The sequence below is a fragment of the Castanea sativa genome, chromosome 1, assembly GCF_040712315.1.
Source record: "Castanea sativa cultivar Marrone di Chiusa Pesio chromosome 1, ASM4071231v1".
Taxonomy (NCBI): Eukaryota; Viridiplantae; Streptophyta; class Magnoliopsida; order Fagales; family Fagaceae; genus Castanea; species Castanea sativa.
In genome coordinates, this window is record NC_134013.1 from 10789747 (window position 1) to 10809301 (window position 19555).

At 35.5% G+C, this 19555-nt stretch overlaps 2 protein-coding genes and 1 long non-coding RNA gene across 5 annotated transcripts; all 3 read left to right on the top strand.

Moving 5' to 3' along the window:
* The first annotated feature begins 1217 nt into the window (after positions 1 to 1217).
* LOC142641721 (uncharacterized) lies at positions 1218 to 4085 on the top strand. Of its 2 annotated transcripts, XR_012845448.1 has the most exons (4): positions 1218 to 1335; positions 2393 to 2446; positions 2975 to 3268; positions 3363 to 4085. It is a non-coding gene; the product is annotated as an uncharacterized LOC142641721 (long non-coding RNA). The 2 variants fall into 2 exon arrangements; XR_012845446.1 differs by having other exon boundaries at positions 2975 to 4085.
* A 935-nt stretch (positions 4086 to 5020) lies between these two features.
* LOC142641712 (uncharacterized) lies at positions 5021 to 7652 on the top strand. The gene is made up of 3 exons (XM_075816192.1): positions 5021 to 5589; positions 5957 to 6127; positions 7286 to 7652. The coding sequence occupies exons 1-3, from the start codon at positions 5494 to 5496 to the stop codon at positions 7367 to 7369; spliced, it is 351 nt and encodes a 116-aa protein (XP_075672307.1). The 5' UTR covers positions 5021 to 5493; the 3' UTR covers positions 7370 to 7652.
* A 7976-nt stretch (positions 7653 to 15628) lies between these two features.
* LOC142621934 (protein BASIC PENTACYSTEINE6) lies at positions 15629 to 19323 on the top strand. 2 transcript variants are annotated; one of them, XM_075795316.1, is made up of 4 exons: positions 15629 to 15845; positions 16670 to 16817; positions 17738 to 17911; positions 18025 to 19323. In XM_075795316.1, the coding sequence occupies exons 3-4, from the start codon at positions 17843 to 17845 to the stop codon at positions 18967 to 18969; spliced, it is 1014 nt and encodes a 337-aa protein (XP_075651431.1). In that variant the 5' UTR covers positions 15629 to 15845; positions 16670 to 16817; positions 17738 to 17842; the 3' UTR covers positions 18970 to 19323. The 2 variants fall into 2 exon arrangements, with proteins under 2 accessions (XP_075651431.1, XP_075651430.1); XM_075795315.1 differs by lacking the exon at positions 16670 to 16817 and having other exon boundaries at positions 15706 to 15845.
* Positions 19324 to 19555: the final 232 nt, after the last annotated feature.

Genomic DNA, 19555 nt, shown 5'->3' on the forward strand with positions numbered 1-19555 from the left:
TATGCTCATGGGCCAGACATTGGGTTGAGCTTTGGCATATGTGGACTTGGCCCTCTTGTCAAAATAATAATTTTTATTATTTTATTTTTTTGAGTCAGTCAATTTGTGCACAATAGTTTTTATTTTGAACAGTGTGTCTGTTCACTAACGTATACAAATTCATAGTCCCCCATTCATGAAAACTGACTTTTTGGAAAAAACTCTCTCAGAGAGAAAATAATTTTCTGCATTTATTTGAGTTAAAGAGAGAGAAAGAGACATAGAGTAGTTTGCAGAGCACAAACCTATAGTGCTACTTCTTCCTGCTGTAGATCATTTTATCCTGGAAAGAGGACGTGTGTGAGTCTCAAAACACCACAGATTGTGTGAGGGGCAAAATTTGCTTGAGGGAGATTATGTCAAACACAAGACTTGATCTGAATCATTCATCCTTCATGCATTTGGTTTGTAAGTTTTTAATTATTTGCAGATTTTAATTATTTGCAGATTTCTTATTATATATATATACAATATCTATTTATTGTGTTTGTCTATTACATCTATTTGTGTTATTGTTTATATTTAAATCTGTATGTTTTTTTTTTTTACTTTATCACAAAAGTAAATTGTTGATATATATCCAACAATTGATGCCCAAGCTAAGGCTCGAGTATTATTACTGTATTACACGAGTTTCTTCTCAAAAAATGAAAATGCAAAGTATTAAACAAGTAAAGCCACCTATTATGTTGATATATAAAAGATATGTTCATTTGATAATGTTGTTCTAATAACGTTGTTTAAATTTTTTGGAAATATATATAGGTGAAAAATGTTGTGAAAATACATGTTGTATTGTTTAAATAATGAAAACTGTTGTTTAAATACCCCTACCAAACATCCCCATAATTTTAAAAATGAAATCCATTACTTGTAAATTTTTAATATTTTGTTTTAAAAAGTTTTCATGCATAAATTAGTTTTTAAAAAAGCATTATTTATAGTGTGTAAACATGGGTTGAGCACACGTTTTTAGTTATAACCTTTTAAAAAACAGAAAACAAAAAAACCGCGCCATGACGAAGGAAAAGGAAGGGTGTTTCCTGTTTTCAAAAAAACTTGAGAAAATGAAAAATTCTTACGTAGTCCTGAAACACAGAAAAATGATGTCTCTTCTCTCCCATTTAAGGTAGACCTCACAATAAATTTAATGAGCAGACCAACGTGAGAGGAGTCCTAAAAATTACTCTGAGAAAATAAGGGTGTTTTCTAAGAAATATCTTGTGCTTATCGACCAGCTTGTCTGAAGTGTGCCGCTACCGATCTATTGCGTCCTCTCTCCACCCATCACCGCCGGTAATACCTCCTCTCCTCCCATCAACCGATCGAATTGTTATGTGTTTATAGTTTTTGCTCTATTGGGCATATATTGGATGTGTTTGGCATTTTCTCAATGTGGGTGAGAAAATGATTTCAGATTTGTACGATTACTTTTGTGCTATGGAGTTTTAACTTGTAAATAGTTTCGTTGGGTCTTGTGTGCATTTGGCCTTCTGACTTTCATATATTTATACATACACTTTATTCAAATGGTGGGTTTGTGTTCATCTGTGAAAGGTATTTTAATTTAGTTAAGGTTTGAGTGTTCTGTTCCCATGCTAGACTGTTTGTAATTTTGTGATATTACCTTAGTTTGCAATTACAATGTAACAATTAGCCGTGTGGTTCCCCTCTCCTATAGGCATTTTCTCAGTTAAAGAATCTCTATTAGGGCGGTATACTATAACAACAACAATAACAAAACCTTAGTCTTAAATTTTTAAGGTCGGCTTTAAATCCTCAAAAAATTAGTTAGAATCAACCGCATGTTTTCTTTTCCTTTATTCAATTATAACTGAAATTGTTATAGAGTATGCATTCTTAAAACTTGCAGTCCAGACTTTTTATAACAAATTCTCATGTTTTAACATTGACATCAATCCATGACTTTCCGTACCCCCCAAATAATCTAGTTCAATATGACATTACACACAAATGGGCTCAAGTCTGAAGCACCATTAGGAGTTACTTCCACGGTTCAAATTTCCTTCTTCACTACAACATTTGAAGCTATTTGGTATGAACTCTGCTTGGCATCGCTTGTAGATCCCCAACACATTAAAAATCTAAATTTCCGTACTGAAAATTACACAGTGAATCAGTGAGCAACAGCTAAACATGTTCTTCATGTTTTTGTTACACTAGTTAATCATTACTCCTTTGTACTGGCATTGTACTGGTTTAACCACTTTCATAATTTCTTAAAAAATATATATATATATATATATATATATATATATATATATATATATATATATATATATAATTGCCACTGAAATTCAATGACTTATGTGAATGCACAATGCTCCCACAGGTGCAGTTTGGGGGCCTGGGAAGCTGCATCAATTAATCGGGTGATTTTCATCATGTAAGATTTTTAGATGTTAAAATTTTGTGAGTATGTTCATACATGCACAAACTTGCAAAACTATAATGTATTTATTTGGTGTATGCAACCTGTATGTGTTTTCGGAAAATTCTTAGGTAGTTCCGAAGAATAGTGAAATGGTACTCCTCCTCTCACATACATGGTGGACTCCACCATGAATTTAATGAGCGGACCCCACCATGAATGTGAGAGAGAGAGCATTATTCTCCGTGCTCCGAGAATACTTAAGAATTATTCTGTGTTTTTAGTGTTACATGTGTTTTCATGTGATTTACATGTTGTTTTATTGAATGGAGGATGGTTTGAGCCTGAATTTCGTAGATTGGTCGTGGGCTGTTTTGGGTTTATGTTAAGTTTTTACTAATGCGTCTCGTTGAATGAATGTCAAAAGTATTGAATGACTTAGGCTTAGATAAGTGGCTTTTCCTGATTAATGATCAACGTGGTCATAGTGTTGGTGAGACTAATATGTTCTAAATATACATGGGAACTGGATTTTATGAACAGAAGATGCTAAGATTTGGCCTGCAAAGCTTGAAAAGTTGTTTATAGACATTATGGTGGAGGAAATGCACAAAGGAAATATGTGAAGGGGCATTTTTAAACATATAAGTTGGTGCAAAATTTAGAAGAACTGAATGAACGGGGGTAAGCAATCTTTCAAATTGAAACAAGTTAAAGCCAAATTTAATTGAAAAATACCGTGTTTTTTCTCAACTCATACAACAAAATGGGTTTGGTTGGGATGCCGAGACAAACACTGTTATCGCAAGTCATAAAGCTTGGGAAAGTTATCTTCAGGTAAGTAATGTATCTTACATTACATAAACCATTTTGTGGTTTGTTCCAATTTTGACAGGAGTTGTATATTTCTCATTGTTATTATTTTGGGTAGGCAAACCCTTATGCTGAGAAATTCCAAGAGAAAGGTTGCAAGCACTTTAAGTTGTTAGGAATTCTCTTCAACAGAATAGCTACCATGGGTGTATTGGCTATATATCCTCTAAAGAATCTGTGCAGACACAGGTGAGGAGCGTGACTGCGTGAGCTTGATGAGGAATATCTCAATGCAATCTATGTTGATGTGGATCTTGATAGTCCAGATGACCATGAGAAGATAGTGAGTCATAAGCACACCACCCATAGTGGGAAGTGTCCTATGCATTTAGAGATCAGGATTAGGATTTAGGAAGCCTTCTAGGAAGGCTGACAGCTGTAGTCAATTTACTGATGCAATCAGGGCATTTTCCAAGTGTTCTAAGTTAAGATTGGAAGCAAGGTTAGCCATGATGAAGGAAAAGGAAAGATGTAAGCAACAGGAGGGTAAATCTGCGATCCCATATGATGAATTTTCCCTTCCCAACTGTGTGATTGCACTTAACAACCTTGGTGCTATTGACGACAATACCTACAGGTTGGCCGTGGATAGATTTGTTTCAGCGGACTGGAGAGAGATATTCGTGAGTATGTCTAATGCTAGGAAGAAGGCTTGGTTGGATCATCTTAAGTAAACTGATGCACTGGACTTCATTTTGAGCAAGATCCTGGATATATTTTGTAGTCAATGATGTAACATCTTCTGAATCTATTTTCATAAAAATTTTAGCATTATGTTTTTTATTTACTCCTTGCTAAGTTTTTTTTTTTTTGGCTGGGTCTCTGCTAAGTTATTTATATTGAGTCAGTTATATATACTTCTTTGAAAAAGCATGCTTATTATTGTGGATTACATTTGAGAATTATTTGTGTTGGATGAGGTTGCAATTTCTGGAGAAAAGGAAGGAATTTTATACTGGCTATTTTATTTATGTGATGTCATACTTTAAAGTCTTTTTTTGGCACTGCCAAAGCGAAGTAGGCAATTTATTGTGGGGTGTCCATGTAAAATTTCGCATGAACTCTAATCTGCACTTTCATCCTGGGAACTTAGCAATTAATGTTAACATAACTGATGGTTAGACTCCCTAACATACTGACAATGAGCTTTTCATATCATTATCATCTACCACAGTTTTCATAAAACCTGAACATATCATATCTAATATGCTTGTCAATGCCAACACTGTCAGCACTACTTTCTGTAATGACCAAGCAGCTGATTGCAATGGTCTTTATTACATGACCAATACTATTAATAAATCATCATAAATTACCAAAGATAGATGAAAGACAAACTCAGATCAGTATGACAGATTTGGCTTAGGGATGTCGTATGTTTTTTCATAAAATACCTTTTGTGATTTTGAACTTTTCTTTCATTTATGCCTTATTCTCATGTATAATAAAACATTTACCTGAAAATAGGAGAGAGAGAAAAGTTAAACTCAATATCAGAGTAATTATATCCAATTCACCTTCATCTACCAACAAATTCTATATTTCTCATTCTTTAAGCATGAATCAAAATCCATCACTTACTGTGGCCTAATAACAAAATAGGTTCCAGGCATCATTCACTAACAATTTAGAGGGAAAATCTTTTTAAAAAAAAGAAAAAAGAAAAAACACTAGAGATTTATGCATGTTACAAATTAAACCTATATTTTTTATTGCGTCAATTTAAACCCTTCACTTTCAAACTTGTGACAATCAAACCCTCACAAAAAAAAGTACTTACTTTGTTCAACCGTGCTGATCGCTTTATTTCCTCGCATTAGAATGAGTGAAAACTTTACCATAAAGATAAAAGCCTATATAGAAAGCATTAAAGTTCTATCGTCTTCGAGTTCAACATAAAACACCACCAAAGAAACATGCATTAGTGCCTAAATTTTTCAATATATATATATATATATATATATATATATAAGGAGTGAATATAACTTGGGACCGATTGATTTACAGCATTTCTTCCAAGTCCATCGAGCATTTCTTCCGATTAATTGTCACTCTTGTAAAAGTCTTGGGTTTAAATTTGGCACAGTAAAAAATATTGGGTTGTTTTTGGAATTTTCCGAAAATTTAAAAAACCCATAGCTAGACTAGTGAATTAAAGGTGTGAATCGTGATCCGAGGGTGCGAATGCGATGGAGGGTAGAAAGAGGAAAGGATACGCATGGGCATTCTTAGCTGGGCTTACCGCTGCTCTTGCTGCCATTTCCGCTAAGCTATTCACCTCTCAGGTACCTTCTTTCATTCTTTACCCTATATTTCTCGGTCCAATTTTCTGTTCAATCTCATTGGATTTCACTTTAATTCCATATTTCTGGTCAAATTTATATTTCTCTTTTATTCATTTCTTTATTTTTTGTATGTTGTGAAAAAAAAAAAAAAAGGCAAATCTTGTTGGTTAGTATAGTCTGTGAGACAATTCAACAAACATGAAGTGAGCAACAAGAACAAATATGACTAATAGAGGAACAAGTGTTTTCAAGAACACCAATATATATATATATATATATATATATATATATACACAACGTGTGCATTTGTGCATACCAATATTCACATGTATTGATATCTAACTTGTTCTCATTCATTTCCAAACAGTTTGTTAAATTTGGTCTTGTCATATTTTTCAATGTGACAATGTGGGGATGCTATGTGAACAGCCTCAAAGCTCTCTCATCTCTCCAGGCTACAGTGACGAACTTTGCTACAAACTTCCTCTCTTCAGGTCTAGCTGGATTTTTTTTGTTTGAAGAAGCGTTATCGTTTAAGGTATACTATGGATAATTAGCTGATGGCTGCTTTAATAACAAATTGTTTCATTTTAGAGTCTCTAGATTTCTATTTTATCTACATAAATACCTATTGCTCCTAACCATGGAATATTTTCATTAAAGTTTATATACATGCAATGCTAGTTTCTTTGTATGCAAATGATGAATGCACTCGATAAACTTCGTGATATATATATGGTAGAATTGAGTGCATTCATCATTTGCATACAAAGAAACTAGCATTCATGATGATAAGTGTGGAAAATGATTCAAGGTAACTAGAGAAAGTGAACAAATGAACAAACATGTTTCTACGCCAAGATTGGCTTTTGAGTTTTGAGAGCTGCTGAACTGCTCAGGAGAATGGCAAGAATGCCCCTGAGTTATTTATGTAGTTGCTGCAAATCTGTGATGTTCCTATATCTATATGACACACTGACTTCCATTATTGAGAATGAGCAGTTATCTTCTGACCAAGTCTTATAAGATAATATGTTTTTACACTTTTCTTTGCTACTCCATTTAGGGTCTCTTGTATTATGTCCAGAATGGTGCTTGAGATGTTGGCTAGTAGAAATAACTATGGAAGGCATAGGCATTTTGATTTAGAGAGCTGCACTTTGTGTATTACATAGAGCCTTTGATATGAGATACTTTATTATGCTGTTGATTGTGTGAAGCTTCCCATGCAAGTTCTCAAGCCTGTTAGCTGTCTTCTATGTCTCCTACATATTTTTTTTCCCCATGTTTTCTCTGGAATCCGTTGATAATTTACCCTTTTTGTTTCTATTTCTGATGTTTCTCTGGTTTCCTTGAGATAGAGAAAGGCATAAAAAATTACTGTTTGTTAAATACGATAGTTATCTTCAAAATCTTTTCAAGAGGTAATAAATGATTGATTTTAAGATGCTGGCTAGTTCCTTACTTTAGTCACCGGTGGAGTTTTTCAAGTTTACTGAAGATTCACTTTCCAGTCTTGAACGTTGGAGTCGCCAACACTTGCTATTGATTTCTTATCTTTAATTAGAAACGTTAGTATTAGTTAGTGATACTTAATTTGTATTGTCTATTCTTCTTATTTGGGGAGTTTTATTCTCCTCAAAACATTAGGTGCAATACTAAGAAAGCAATTCTGATGGGAAGGTATGTTTGACAGTGGTTTTCAGGTGCCCTTCTCATTGTAATTGGCGTACTTATACTTAGTCGTTCGAGTGTTGAGAGGAAGGAAAGCACAGATTAGAGGTTCAAAATGAAGGGTCTAAATCCCGCCTTGCTTTTGTTGTCAGCATTATATCTCATGTATAATTATGACTTTCAAATTGAAATTGTTGCGAAGATCTCTGAAGCAGTTACAATGCAGTGCTTATCCATGCATGCCAACACTGTCTGCACTCTGTACAAGACTCCAAATAGCTTCCTAATGACCCAGCTGATTGCAGTGGTCTTATTACATGACAATTATTATTAATAAATCATCATAAATTACAAAAGATAGATGAAAGACAAACTCAAATCAGTTTGATAGATTTGGCTTAGGGATGTGGTATGTCTTTCATTGAAGATCTTTTGTATTTGAACTTTTCTTTCGTTCATACCTTATGCTCATGCCTAAATCATTTAACAGAAAACATATGAGAGAGAGTCCACAAACAAATTCTCTATTTCTGAGGATTTTGAGAACAATGACATTAAAATGCTCCAAGCTCAAGTTAAACTCAATATCAGAGAAATTATATCCAAGCCACCATCATCTGCAAACGAATTCTTTATTTCTCATTCTTTAAGCATGAATCAAAATCAATCACTGTGCCCTATTAACAAATAGGTTCCAGGCACTACCTGCACTTTCTTTCTTTCTTTTCTTATAATTATTTTATAGGTAATAAATATTTTCATTAATAAAAAAGTACATCATGTTCATGATGATGAACATATTGTACTTGAAAGTTGAAACAAATACAAACAAGTCAATGAGAAATGGAAGCAAATTGCAAGAAATCAAATACGGAAATACATTGCGTAAAACCCCAAATATTAGACCACCCAAACAATGTCTCAACCAACAAAGATTTCAAAAGATCAACAAATTTCTTAAAATTCTCAAAAGTGCGAGTATTTCGTTCCTTCCAAATTAGCCACATCAAATAGGCTAGCACCATATTTCAAATCTAATAGGCATAGCGCATTGTTTTACCAACATAAACTGTAATGTCGTTCTGTTGTTCTACCTCGCTTTCCTTCTGTCCTAGTGAGAGAATTAATGTTACAAGATTTATGGTCGGACTTGTAGTAGCTTCTTGTGGTTTTTCTGTAGAGGATACGTGAGACTTCTTCTTTCTGATCTCACTTCTTTGTTGCTTCTTTGTGGTTTCTCTGATGTTGCTTCTTTGTTGCTTTCTTCTTTCTTAGACCGATCATCTGGATGTAGCTGAAATTGAAAACTGAAAAATACTGTAGCAAAATAATTTTTTAATGTATAAAAAACACTGTTTACATTTAAAATTACTATTCATTAGCCTAAAATCACTTTTCATGACCAATGACAAGTACACAATGTGCGTCCTAGTGAAGAACAAAAAAAAAAAAAGGGTAGGAGCTGAAACGTAGACGCTGGGCGTTTCAGCCCCTCCCGCGTCTGCATTTCAGCCCCTCCCAAACGCACACTTACTAATTGATGTAATATGCTGGCCATAACGTCCACCGAATTCATAGAGTCAGCTCCAAGTGACTTCGCCAGATCATTATCCTAGGAAAGCAAGAAAGAGGAAAACGAAATCAATGCGTACAATGTGTTTATAGGTGTACACAAGTATAAGAAATATATATGGTTACTTTTGAAGATTTCTTGAAAAGATGCAATACCGCCAATACGTTGCCTTACAGAAACATTCTAAGATTTTCTTTAAAATTTATTCTTTGATGGACATGAACTATTTTTAATGAATATTTGAAAATGATAATTGAAACAAAATCTAAATGGACTCGAAGTCTCTTAAAACATTCAATAAAAAAATTGAAATACGTTGTAACACTATAAAATGTATTAAAACAATTTATTCAAAAATTGAATTTTTTTGCAATTTTGAAATTTATTGAAATACTTGGTACAAAAATTAAAGTGGAACTTCATTGATGAAAAAATTTTCACTTTCTTGAGTTTTTACTTCCACTCCCTTGTACTTAAAAAGTAATTTTAAAAGAAATTAATACTTAACACAAAATCTAATAAGGACCTGAAATCTCTAGAAACATTAAATACAAAATTTGAAATATGTTGTAACTTTGAAATCTTTTTTCTTTTTTTGAGAAATAATTATAATATGTTGTTAACCCCACAACTCGAATCATTTCCCCCGCTAGACCTCCAAGCACTTTATGCATGAGGACGTGTTAATTCAGCTACAAGACCTTTAGCTAATTTTGAAATCTTTTGAAACACTTCAATAAATTTTTTTTTTTTTTTAACCTTGGATATTAAAGGCTAGAAAACGGTAGTGTAAGGACACAATTCAAATTCCCAAACTATGACTGGAGGTAGATGGGCTTGAAAGACCTTTCTTTACAATAAACTTGTAGATGATGAGTTTGTAATCTAGATTTCAAGGATGGTTTAGACAATAAGGGAAAGAACGGACTTTGGGCCCAATGGGACAAATTAAAGAGTTGTTTGCAAGAGTAAGACTGAGAATTACTCCTCGGACGAAATCCGAGGATAATTTATAATAGTATTTTCTTAAGTTTGGATACAAATATTGATTATCATATACTATTGGCTCTTTTTCTTCCTGAAAAAGCCTCCCTCTTCCTCGTATGTCTTCCCTTCTATTTATATTCCTCTCATTCTCTTCATCATCTTCCACTTTATGGTTGCAATCCTGATTTCGGATACTTGTCCCATCCATTCTTCCCTAAAGCCCGCTGGGATTAGGGACCAAGTTCCAAGCTCCATGCTCAGGTCCCATCCTTCCATCTATACAGTCAGCGTATCAATTACAGAGCTTTTAATGTATGGGCGGTGGTAGCAGCTTTACTTTAGATATTCCACCGCTCTTTCTATTGTCCTCCACGTGTACTGTGTATTCCCATAGTCGTAGGATTCTTTATAACATAACCCGGGGACACTAAACTTCTCTTCCTATGTCCTCGGCTTAACAATCCGAGGACAAATCTACTCCTCGGACGTATTTGGGCATTTAGATACTCCAAGATCATTTTGATGTCTTTGGATGGTTTCTAGCCCAAAAGACTTCGTTGGGCCATCTTTCATAAATTACTGGGCCCAATACCCCTACAGGTAGCTTTTAATATTGCAATTCTTCTAATTGACGTTGTACCAATAAACTCATCATATGCTAAATTTAGTTGTATTGCGACTGGGTCCTTCATAAATTCTAGAGCCCCAAAATAAAATAAATATACATCCATCTCTTCCCTAACCCACCCAATCATTACAATAAAATCAAATCATTTACATCCCCACAAACCACAATTCACACGAAAACATAGACCGCCTTCAAAAGACACCCTTCCTTACTACCTTAAGAATCAAAAATTAAATCCAACTCCATGCAAAAGCAAAAACATTTGCTTAATAGTAAGACATAATAGATGCCCAATTTTTAATGGAAATGGAGAAAAGCCCTGAATTGGACAAATTTGAAACTTAAAATACTCAATTGAATGAAAATAAAATTAAAAAACTGAAATGAATTTAAATCAAACTTAAAGGTACAATTTGCATCTTAGCTTTTTATGTTTTTGTCCAAATACGTTCTCTTTTTATAGCGGTTAGGTGCAATGAAGTACGGGCACATGTCTACATGAACCATTAAATACTAGTGGGTCATTTTCCCCAGCTTAAAAGTCTGGGCTTGAGTCCAGGGCAGCCCACCTCAGAGTGTTTGCTCGTGGTATTCAGGTAGAGCCCAAGTCGTATTAAAGGCTTGGGTGGGCTTTTTCACCTCGCGTGGAGTAGGGTTGCCTGAATTAGAATCTTAATTAAACTTTGATTGAGTTTTACAAATCTGGACCTAACCCAATATTTAAAAGTAGATTGACTTTATTAGGTTGGATCCCCATGCAGAACTGATCTACTTTTATTTCTTTTATTTATTTATTTTGGCCGCGTAGAAACTAGAAAAAGACCACCGTGCCTGCTTTAAGTCTAATGCTTACCTTCCACAACATAAATATGTATGTAAATTATCAAATATTTAATTGTGTAGACAAGTTTATGCAACAATATTCCTAACAATTTTGTTTTCCACAACTTATTATGACGATAGATTGTGATTAATGCAATAAATTTTATATGCAACAATCACTCACATCGCTTCTATTATATACTAATTACAATTTGTCATTTTAACACTTACAAAAAAAGTTGTGAAAATTATTGTGTCATTATTCTTATTGTTATATGTATAGCTCCATCAACATATTTTGATGCAAACTATTAAAGCCAATCATCATTAACAATCAAGCTAGAGATGGTGGCTCATAATTATCTTTATAATTGTGTAGGTATTTTTTGCAAATGTTGGGCTAGGCCGCCTCCTGTTGCACTAGGCCCAAACTTTTCTGGATCAGAGAGTTGGGACCGGTCCAATAGCAACCCTCCTTAGTCTGGCTTGTGCGCAAACGATGCTCCTGTTAATCAGGCTTTGATCACATGGCCATGCAGGCAGAACTGTTACATTAGCTACGACAGACAGATACAATAAAGACAATAATAGAAATTCTTTTACGATTCAGACAAAAGTGAATAATGGGCTTTGATAATGAATGCCCGTTTTATGAAATAGCGACAAAGGATAGGTATTGAATGAACAACAATAAACTTATTAAAGGAAAGAAATGTCAGTCTGCCGTATCAAGTTACGTTGCCGAGTCTAAGTCAAGAAGGGGAATCACCTCTTCAACGCGACTAATCTCTCTAAAAGAGAAATTAACTGCTTTGAAGGGGCGGGCCTGAATGACTTGTGTTTAAAAAGGTCCTTTATCGTTGCCAGAGAACACGGGTCGGAGAGGGAGAGGGAGATTAACCTACTCGGTGCATGCCTACCACTCTGTTATCTCTGTTTTTTACTATTCTTTCTATTCCTTAGTTCTTTGCTTCCTTTCTCTTTGTTTTTACTCTTATTTCTATTCTCTCTAATTCTTTCCTTCTTTTCCCTTTGTTTTTACTCTCACTATTTTTTCTTAGTTCCAGTGATTATCCCCCCAGAGGTTGCTCCCCCTTCCTGTGCACAGCAAAGGGCTCCTTATATAATGCTAGTCGTGCCTGACTTTTACCATTTTAGCCCTTAACTGTTTTTTGTCTAGTGCGGCTGTCCTTACTGACCATTACTGATTGGTCAGTCACCCAACCAGCGCCACTCTACTTCACCAGACAAAGAAAACTCTTTTATTTGTTTGCTTGCCGTGGTACCCTTACCTGCCACGGTGTAAGTACTCTCTTCCTCTCCGTCCCTCATGGCATGCACCTAGTAGTTTCAACTTAGCTTTGCCTTTTTTGGGTGGTATGTCATCCCAGTAGGACATTGCCTCCAAAAGAGTCTACACAGGAAACACGAGAATAGTTTTTCCCCCTCCCCACCACCAGACCATGCCCTCTTACCTCTGACCTATAACCCACCACTTCTTGTATTGCCTGGGTACCAGCTGGTGGTGTCTGAGCCTTGCGCGTGCCTTACTTCCATGCTCGTCCAAATTTTGTCCACTGCTCATGTGTTTGCCGGGGTCTGAAGGTCCGTTTGCCCATTCTGTCGTTCATCTTTGACTTCTTATGGAGTGGGCTGCTTTCCCTAACTTCTCATTTATGGCTTGCTTTTTTAGGGGTTGGGCCTTACTCGATTGTGGGTTGTTCGGTGCTTTTATTCTCAGCCTTGTTATTTGTTTCCTACCACATCATTCTGTTATGCTTTCCGTGAAGTTTACTTGACCCAGGGCTATTGGGCTTTTTTGGGCTTACTGTTCATTCCTTATTTGATGGCCCAATAGACTTATTGGGCCTTTTACTGCATTACTTGCGAACTCCCGCGTCCCGTTTACTTCCTTTTGTGGCATCCCTGACCCGTTTACTTTCTTATGGCATCCTTGGCCCTTTCCAATTTTGTGCTTCCCATGGGCCTTCATTAACTGCTTGGGCTTCCGTAGCCTAAGTATTCTATACTTCATCTTCGGGGTTTATGATTCTCCATTGTCCCTTACTCTATTTACTTGCATTGCTTTGGGCTTGCTGTGACCCATTCTCACATTTTCTATATCCATACTACCTATGAGTTTGCTATTTCTTTCTTTCCGGGCCTTCTTAGGCCCATTTACTTCTTTAGGGTCCATTTGTTTGCTTTATGGACCCGTAATCCATTATTCTTGCCACTTGGGCTTAATGGTGCTTCCACTTTCTTCTGCCCACATTGTTGGGCTTCCTCCTCCTCCTGGGCTTCTAAAAAATCAGCATCTACAATAATTAACAAAGGTCTCTAGTTTAAGGGTCTCATAGGTGAAGTGAGTGAATAAGAGTGGAGCTCATGGGTTCAATGTGGCTAATTTATTTTCGTTTTGCCTAGTCCAAATTTAAGGTTGGAGGATAAAGGGGGAGGAAGCCTCTATGGTATGTTAAGAATATAATGAGAGATTTAATGTACCAGGTTAGGATTTCTTTGGAGACATTCATTATAAATCCTTTTGTTTTATGATAGCGAAGATTTTCACTACTTGCTATTGTAGATATAAGCACATTGTTAAATAACATACAATTTCTATGTTGATTTTCTCTCTCTTCTTTTTATTTTTCACTAATTCTACTATGATCCAACATCTTTCTACAAAGGTTGTATGGCTCCTTTTAAAGATTTCCTAAAAAGCTAACCACGTTGCATTTAAGCTTACCTTAAGCTTGACCATTTCACATAATTAATAAAATCTCTTTTAGTCAAATGAGGGATTTAAGATATAATCTCATCTATGCCCAAAAGAGAACATATTGTTGTTTTGAATTAATGATAAATAAGGGCCTGTTTGGTAGCTCATCTTCAGCAATATTGTTTGCTGTTTAAACACCCAAACAAGTGGGCCCCACGCTAAAATATGTGTTTGGTAAGTGATTCTTAACTATTGTTGTTTGAGATTATGAAGCAAGTGTTGTTTGAGTGGTTGTTTCAGCAATAGAGTCCAACACTCTAACCCACCTTATGTAAAGAACTGTGCTCTCCCACGCGTCAGTGCAAGATCATAACTCACAGTACCCGTGGCAGTTAAAAAAAAAACAAACAAATGTATCAAACACACAACTTCATATTTCTAAACTCCAACATAAACACATTATCAAACACATTTTTCTCATTATGAATACTATAAATACGTATTTTTAACAACACTTTTTAAACCACATTTTCACATCATTTTAAACAACACTACTCAAACTGGGCTACCAAACAAGCCCTAAACGATTTGTTTCAATTAGGAGTATGCATGGGTCGGGTTGGGTCGAGTTATGGGGATTTTTTGACCCAACCCATCATGGTGGGTCAAAAAAAAACTCAACCCAACCCAACCCAACCCACATGGGTCGGGTTGGGTCAAGTTGAACCCATGGGTTGGACAAATTTTTAATTGTTATTATTAATAAATTGAGTAGAAAAAAATATAAATACAAATATATTAAAAAAACTTAAAGATTAGTAACAATGTAACTCTTTATAGGCAAATAATACTAATAATGACTAAACAATAATAGTAATTTACTAGAGTTTGTGTGAACTAATTAACTTTTATATAAGATAGGAAGAGCTAGTTATTTTAAAATTTTTATTAATTATATAATATATTTTAAATATATGGGTGGATCGGGTTGAATTTGGTGAGTTTGAAATTTTATGACCCAAACCTAACTCGATCCGCTATCAAAATTTTTTTTGTAACCCAACCCACCTATTAAGCCCTAAAAACTGACCCCAACCTGACAAATTAGGGTAAATCAATTTTAGTGAGTTGGCAGGTTGGCTACACACTCCTAATTTCAATCTATTGTTTCAAAGGGTGAATGTAAACTATAACAATCAATGTTACAAGAGTCCATTTCTTATCAAAGCACCCAAAAAAAAAAAATCATACTTTTATGGTTTACTTACATCTTGGCCCTTCAACAAACCGTTAAAAAAAAACAATAATAATATTAATTGCGTCACTAAACATAATTGGAGTTGAAAGTGATAGGGCAATAATGTGAGTCATCATCCACATGTTTTAACGGAACAGAAATCAGAAATGCCTTAAAAGTTAAATTGTAAAGGGCTCATGTAGGTGTAGCTCGTGGCCAAGGTTGTACAAGTACAAGCAGTCAAAATTAGTCAAGCTTTTTTCACTTTAATGCTAAAACGAAAATACATGGCAAGCTCACGGTAGCACAGTTCAAACACACCTCAAATAGCTTTTTCTCCTTTGTCGTACATTTGTTTCTTTTGTGTATATATGTGTGTACGTATAAAATAAAGAAAGGAATAGTAGTAACAAAAATGTAGAAAGGGACAGGTTAAACCACCAAGAAGAAAAGTGGAAAAAAATAAATCAATCAAAAAATTTAATTAATTAATTAAAAAAATCAAAATTCTTTTTTCTCCTGTGTCCCAATTGTGGCTTCCACAAATTTTTAATCCTTGGTCTTAGGTTTTCCCTGTCTCCGTTTTTTTCTCTTCCGAATCTCTCTCTTCCTGGTAAGCTTCGATTGCTCTTCCGCTTGTTCATGTTGACTCTTGTGAATTACTGATTTTCTTTCTTTGATCATCATTATTACTTAGTACCAAGGTTTGTGTATTTCTTGCTGCTTGAACAGAGGCCTCTGTATATATTTTCATAGCAATAGCAACTAATTTTAGTTATTCTGTTTTTACACTTGGTGAAAGTGATACTTGCTTTGTAGAGGCTTGGAGCGTGGTTTCAATAATGGGTTTTATTACTTATCAAAAAAGAAGAAGTGGGTTTTATTACTTGTCAAAAAAGAAGTGGGTTTTATTTGTGTTGTATAAAAGCTGGTAGTGAAGAAACGAATTTATAATTTTTTTGTTAGCTTTCATCTTAGGACTGGAGTGAGGGAAGTTTTGATTGTTCAGTTAATTTTTGTTAAGGTTGGAAGCTTGATGAAGGTTGATTTTTGCTTAGAAATGTCAATCTTCAGTGTAATGTTTGTAGTCTGCATAACTATTTGTGACTAACGAATACTGTGCTGCGTAAAAAGGCGTCATTTTTAGATCATTACTAGAGCTGCCAAATTGTAAATCGTAAGCCCTTTTCTTGGTTCTGGGAATGTGGATTATGGTATTCATGAAGATGTTTGTGATCCTCTTAACTCATTCTGTGGTGCAGAAAATGTGGTCCATGTTGTGTCTAATGCTAGTTGACTATAAGTGGCATTCATCATTCACAGAACTTGGTTTAGGGGATGGTTTGATTTGTCATTATTGTGCTTGTCTGGACTGTTACTGTACATTTTACATAAACCAATGTGTGTCTGTAATTGTGTTGGCTATTATGGTTTCAGAAGTCACTACCTTCATGGGAATCTAGAGGAGCAAACTAAGACTTGCTACTAAGAAAGTGATGTTGAGGATTAAGCTAGGATTGACTGGCAAATAATGAGTAATCCACTGAATTGGCGATGCTTTTAGACGATTAAGCATTTTCCCTATGTAATAATTCTTTTTCTTTTTTTTGGGGGGGGGGGGGGGGGATGCTTTTTACATGATGTGATAATTTCAAAGCATCATTATGCACAAGCATAAAACATGGAGAATCAAGAAAAAAGAAAAGAAAAAAGCATGCTACAAAATTAACAATCCTTGATTCTTTCATCAGTATGTCATGTAGAAACAAAGCATAGTCAAATTGAGGGCTCTGGAATGAGATAATGTTTATGCTCATGTTGTCCAAAAAATCGTTGTTATACCAAGTGTGCTGGTATCTTTTTAGCTCATATCATCCCCTTACTTGATCAATTCCCTTTTCAATATAATAGGACCTAATATAAGATGTGTAGTCATGATTCGTGTTATTTCAACATCATGCAAATGCTATTTTTTTGGCAATTCTCAATGTTTATGCATATGTTTGTTTATGCACTTTAATAGATATATTTCTACCTTAGGTCAACATCCATTCTTAAATTGGTGACGAGCCATTTCAGTAGTAAATTTATTTTTATATGACCCTTCTGAAACTCTTGTTTTTCAGTATTTCTGAAATGCAATTGTGCATCAGTTTTATGATATAGGCTTGTCTATAATCTATATTTCAATAGTGGCTTTTTTGCACCTTGTGGGACAATAGTTTATAGAAGCATGTTGGTTTTAAACTTGGATTCCTTTCATGTTTTAAAATTTATATACGATTTGTTTCTTATGCGATAATGTTTTACACCAGCATGGGTTTCTATTCCTGATGTCATTCTACCTACAGTTATGCCACAGGAGTGGCTTGCTCTCTCTCTCTCTCTCTCTCTCTCTCTCTCTCTATAAATTCCAAATATGTTACCACCTTTATCTATACATGTTCACACACATGCCCCATAAGCAAAATTGAACAGATTTTGTCTCTTTGCTGTGAGATACAGGATCTGTAGCCTGGATAAAGGTGGTTTGCTTGATTGACTGAGAGTTGCACTTTCAGCAGAGGTTTGAAACCATTAGCTGTTATTATAGCCATTTGTGGATCTCAGATGGATGATGGAGGGCATCGTGAAAATGGAAGACACAAAGCGGATCAGTACAAAACAGCTCAGAGTCAGGTACTAGAAGTAACTTTCTACAAACAAAATACTTGGAACAATGTGAATGAAACTATGTTTTTTTCTTGTCAATTTGTGGGGTGATGATAATACTATTGCTGTTCTTGTTGCAGTGGTTGATGCAACATCAGCCATCAATGAAACAGATAATGGGCATTATGGCTGAAAGAGATGCGGCCATTCAAGAAAGAAATTTGGCCGTTGCTGAAAAAAAGGCAGCTATTGCAGAGAGAGACATGGCATTTCTGGAACGAGATACAGCAATTGCAGAACGGAATAATGCTATGTTGGAACGTGACAATGCAATTGCAACACTTCAGTACCGGGAAAACTCCTTTACCAGTGGTAATATGTCATGCCCACCTGGATGTCAGATCTCTCGAGGGGTGAAGCACATACACCATCCACAAGCACAACAGCACATGCATCATGTACCCCATATGGGTGAGCCTTCTTACAATACAAGGGAAATGAACACAAGCGATGGTCTAGCAATGTCACCAGTTGCTTCTGAGACTGCAAAGTCAAAACGGGCTAAACGAACAAAGGAGAACAAGGGACTGTCATCTGATAAGAAGGCTGCAAAAACTCCAAGGAAGATTAAGAGGGAGAGTGATGACTTGAATAACATGTTTGGCAAGCCAAATGAGTGGAAGAGCGAGCAGGACATGGGCAGTGGAGGTGATGATCTTAACAGACAGACAGGGGTTCCAAAGACAGATTGGAAAGGGCAGGACTTGGGGTTAAATCAAGTTGCATTTGATGAGTCAACAATGCCTGCGCCTGTATGCTCCTGCACTGGAATCCTAAGGCAGTGTTACAAATGGGGAAATGGGGGGTGGCAATCTTCATGCTGCACAACCACCTTGTCAATGTATCCTCTGCCAGCAGTTCCAAACAAACGGCATGCCCGAGTTGGGGGGCGAAAGATGAGTGGAAGCGCCTTTAACAAGCTGCTCAGCCGGCTTGCTGCAGAAGGCCATGATCTGTCAAATCCAGTTGATCTGAAGGATAATTGGGCCAAGCATGGCACAAATCGCTACATCACAATTAAGTAGACTTGTAAAATTTCTAATGAATGGAAGAATAGGAAAATAGGGAAACAGCAACCAGTGATCAAGTATGATGCATCATGAATTTTTTTCCTTTCAGCCATAAATTAAAGAAAGGACATTGATACTTGGCACACCAGAATCAAGTAAAGGGGACGCTAGTTTACTCATTACCACCGATAGTTGTATAATAAAGCCTGCTTGGTTTAGCAACTATTAATAGTCCATCCTAAGTGATCTGTACTTGTAAGGTTGTAACTCTAGATAGCTATGTAAGTAGTGTACTTGTATCTCAAGGATCTGGTATATAACTGTATGAAATACTGTTTATTTAGAACAGATTATATTTTCTCTGAACAATTTAGGCATGCACTGGCAACCGACTTCTTGACGATTTCATTTTAGCAAATGAAATTAAGATACAGCCCTTTACAATTGTCATTGGTTTGGAAAACCATATTTTACCGGATTCATAGCTTTAATGTTCAAATCTGTTTGATTTTTAGATTACATATCCTCTATCCTAACAGTAGTAAAACCAGCGCATTGTGGGAGATGATCTAGAATCTCACTCATACAACATGTGGATTCT

Bases quoted from the DNA above. Each gene is read 5' to 3' on its own strand.
- LOC142641712 (XM_075816192.1), top strand. From the start codon at position 5,494: ATGGAGGGTAGAAAGAGGAAAGGATACGCATGGGCATTCTTAGCTGGG. The intron at 5,590-5,956 runs GTACCTTCTTTC...ATTTCCAAACAG, and splicing joins CTAAGCTATTCACCTCTCAG to TTTGTTAAATTTGGTCTTGT. The intron at 6,128-7,285 runs GTATACTATGGA...TATGTTTGACAG, and splicing joins AAGAAGCGTTATCGTTTAAG to TGGTTTTCAGGTGCCCTTCT.
- LOC142621934 (XM_075795316.1), top strand. From the start codon at position 17,843: ATGGATGATGGAGGGCATCGTGAAAATGGAAGACACAAAGCGGATCAG. The intron at 17,912-18,024 runs GTACTAGAAGTA...TTCTTGTTGCAG, and splicing joins ACAAAACAGCTCAGAGTCAG to TGGTTGATGCAACATCAGCC.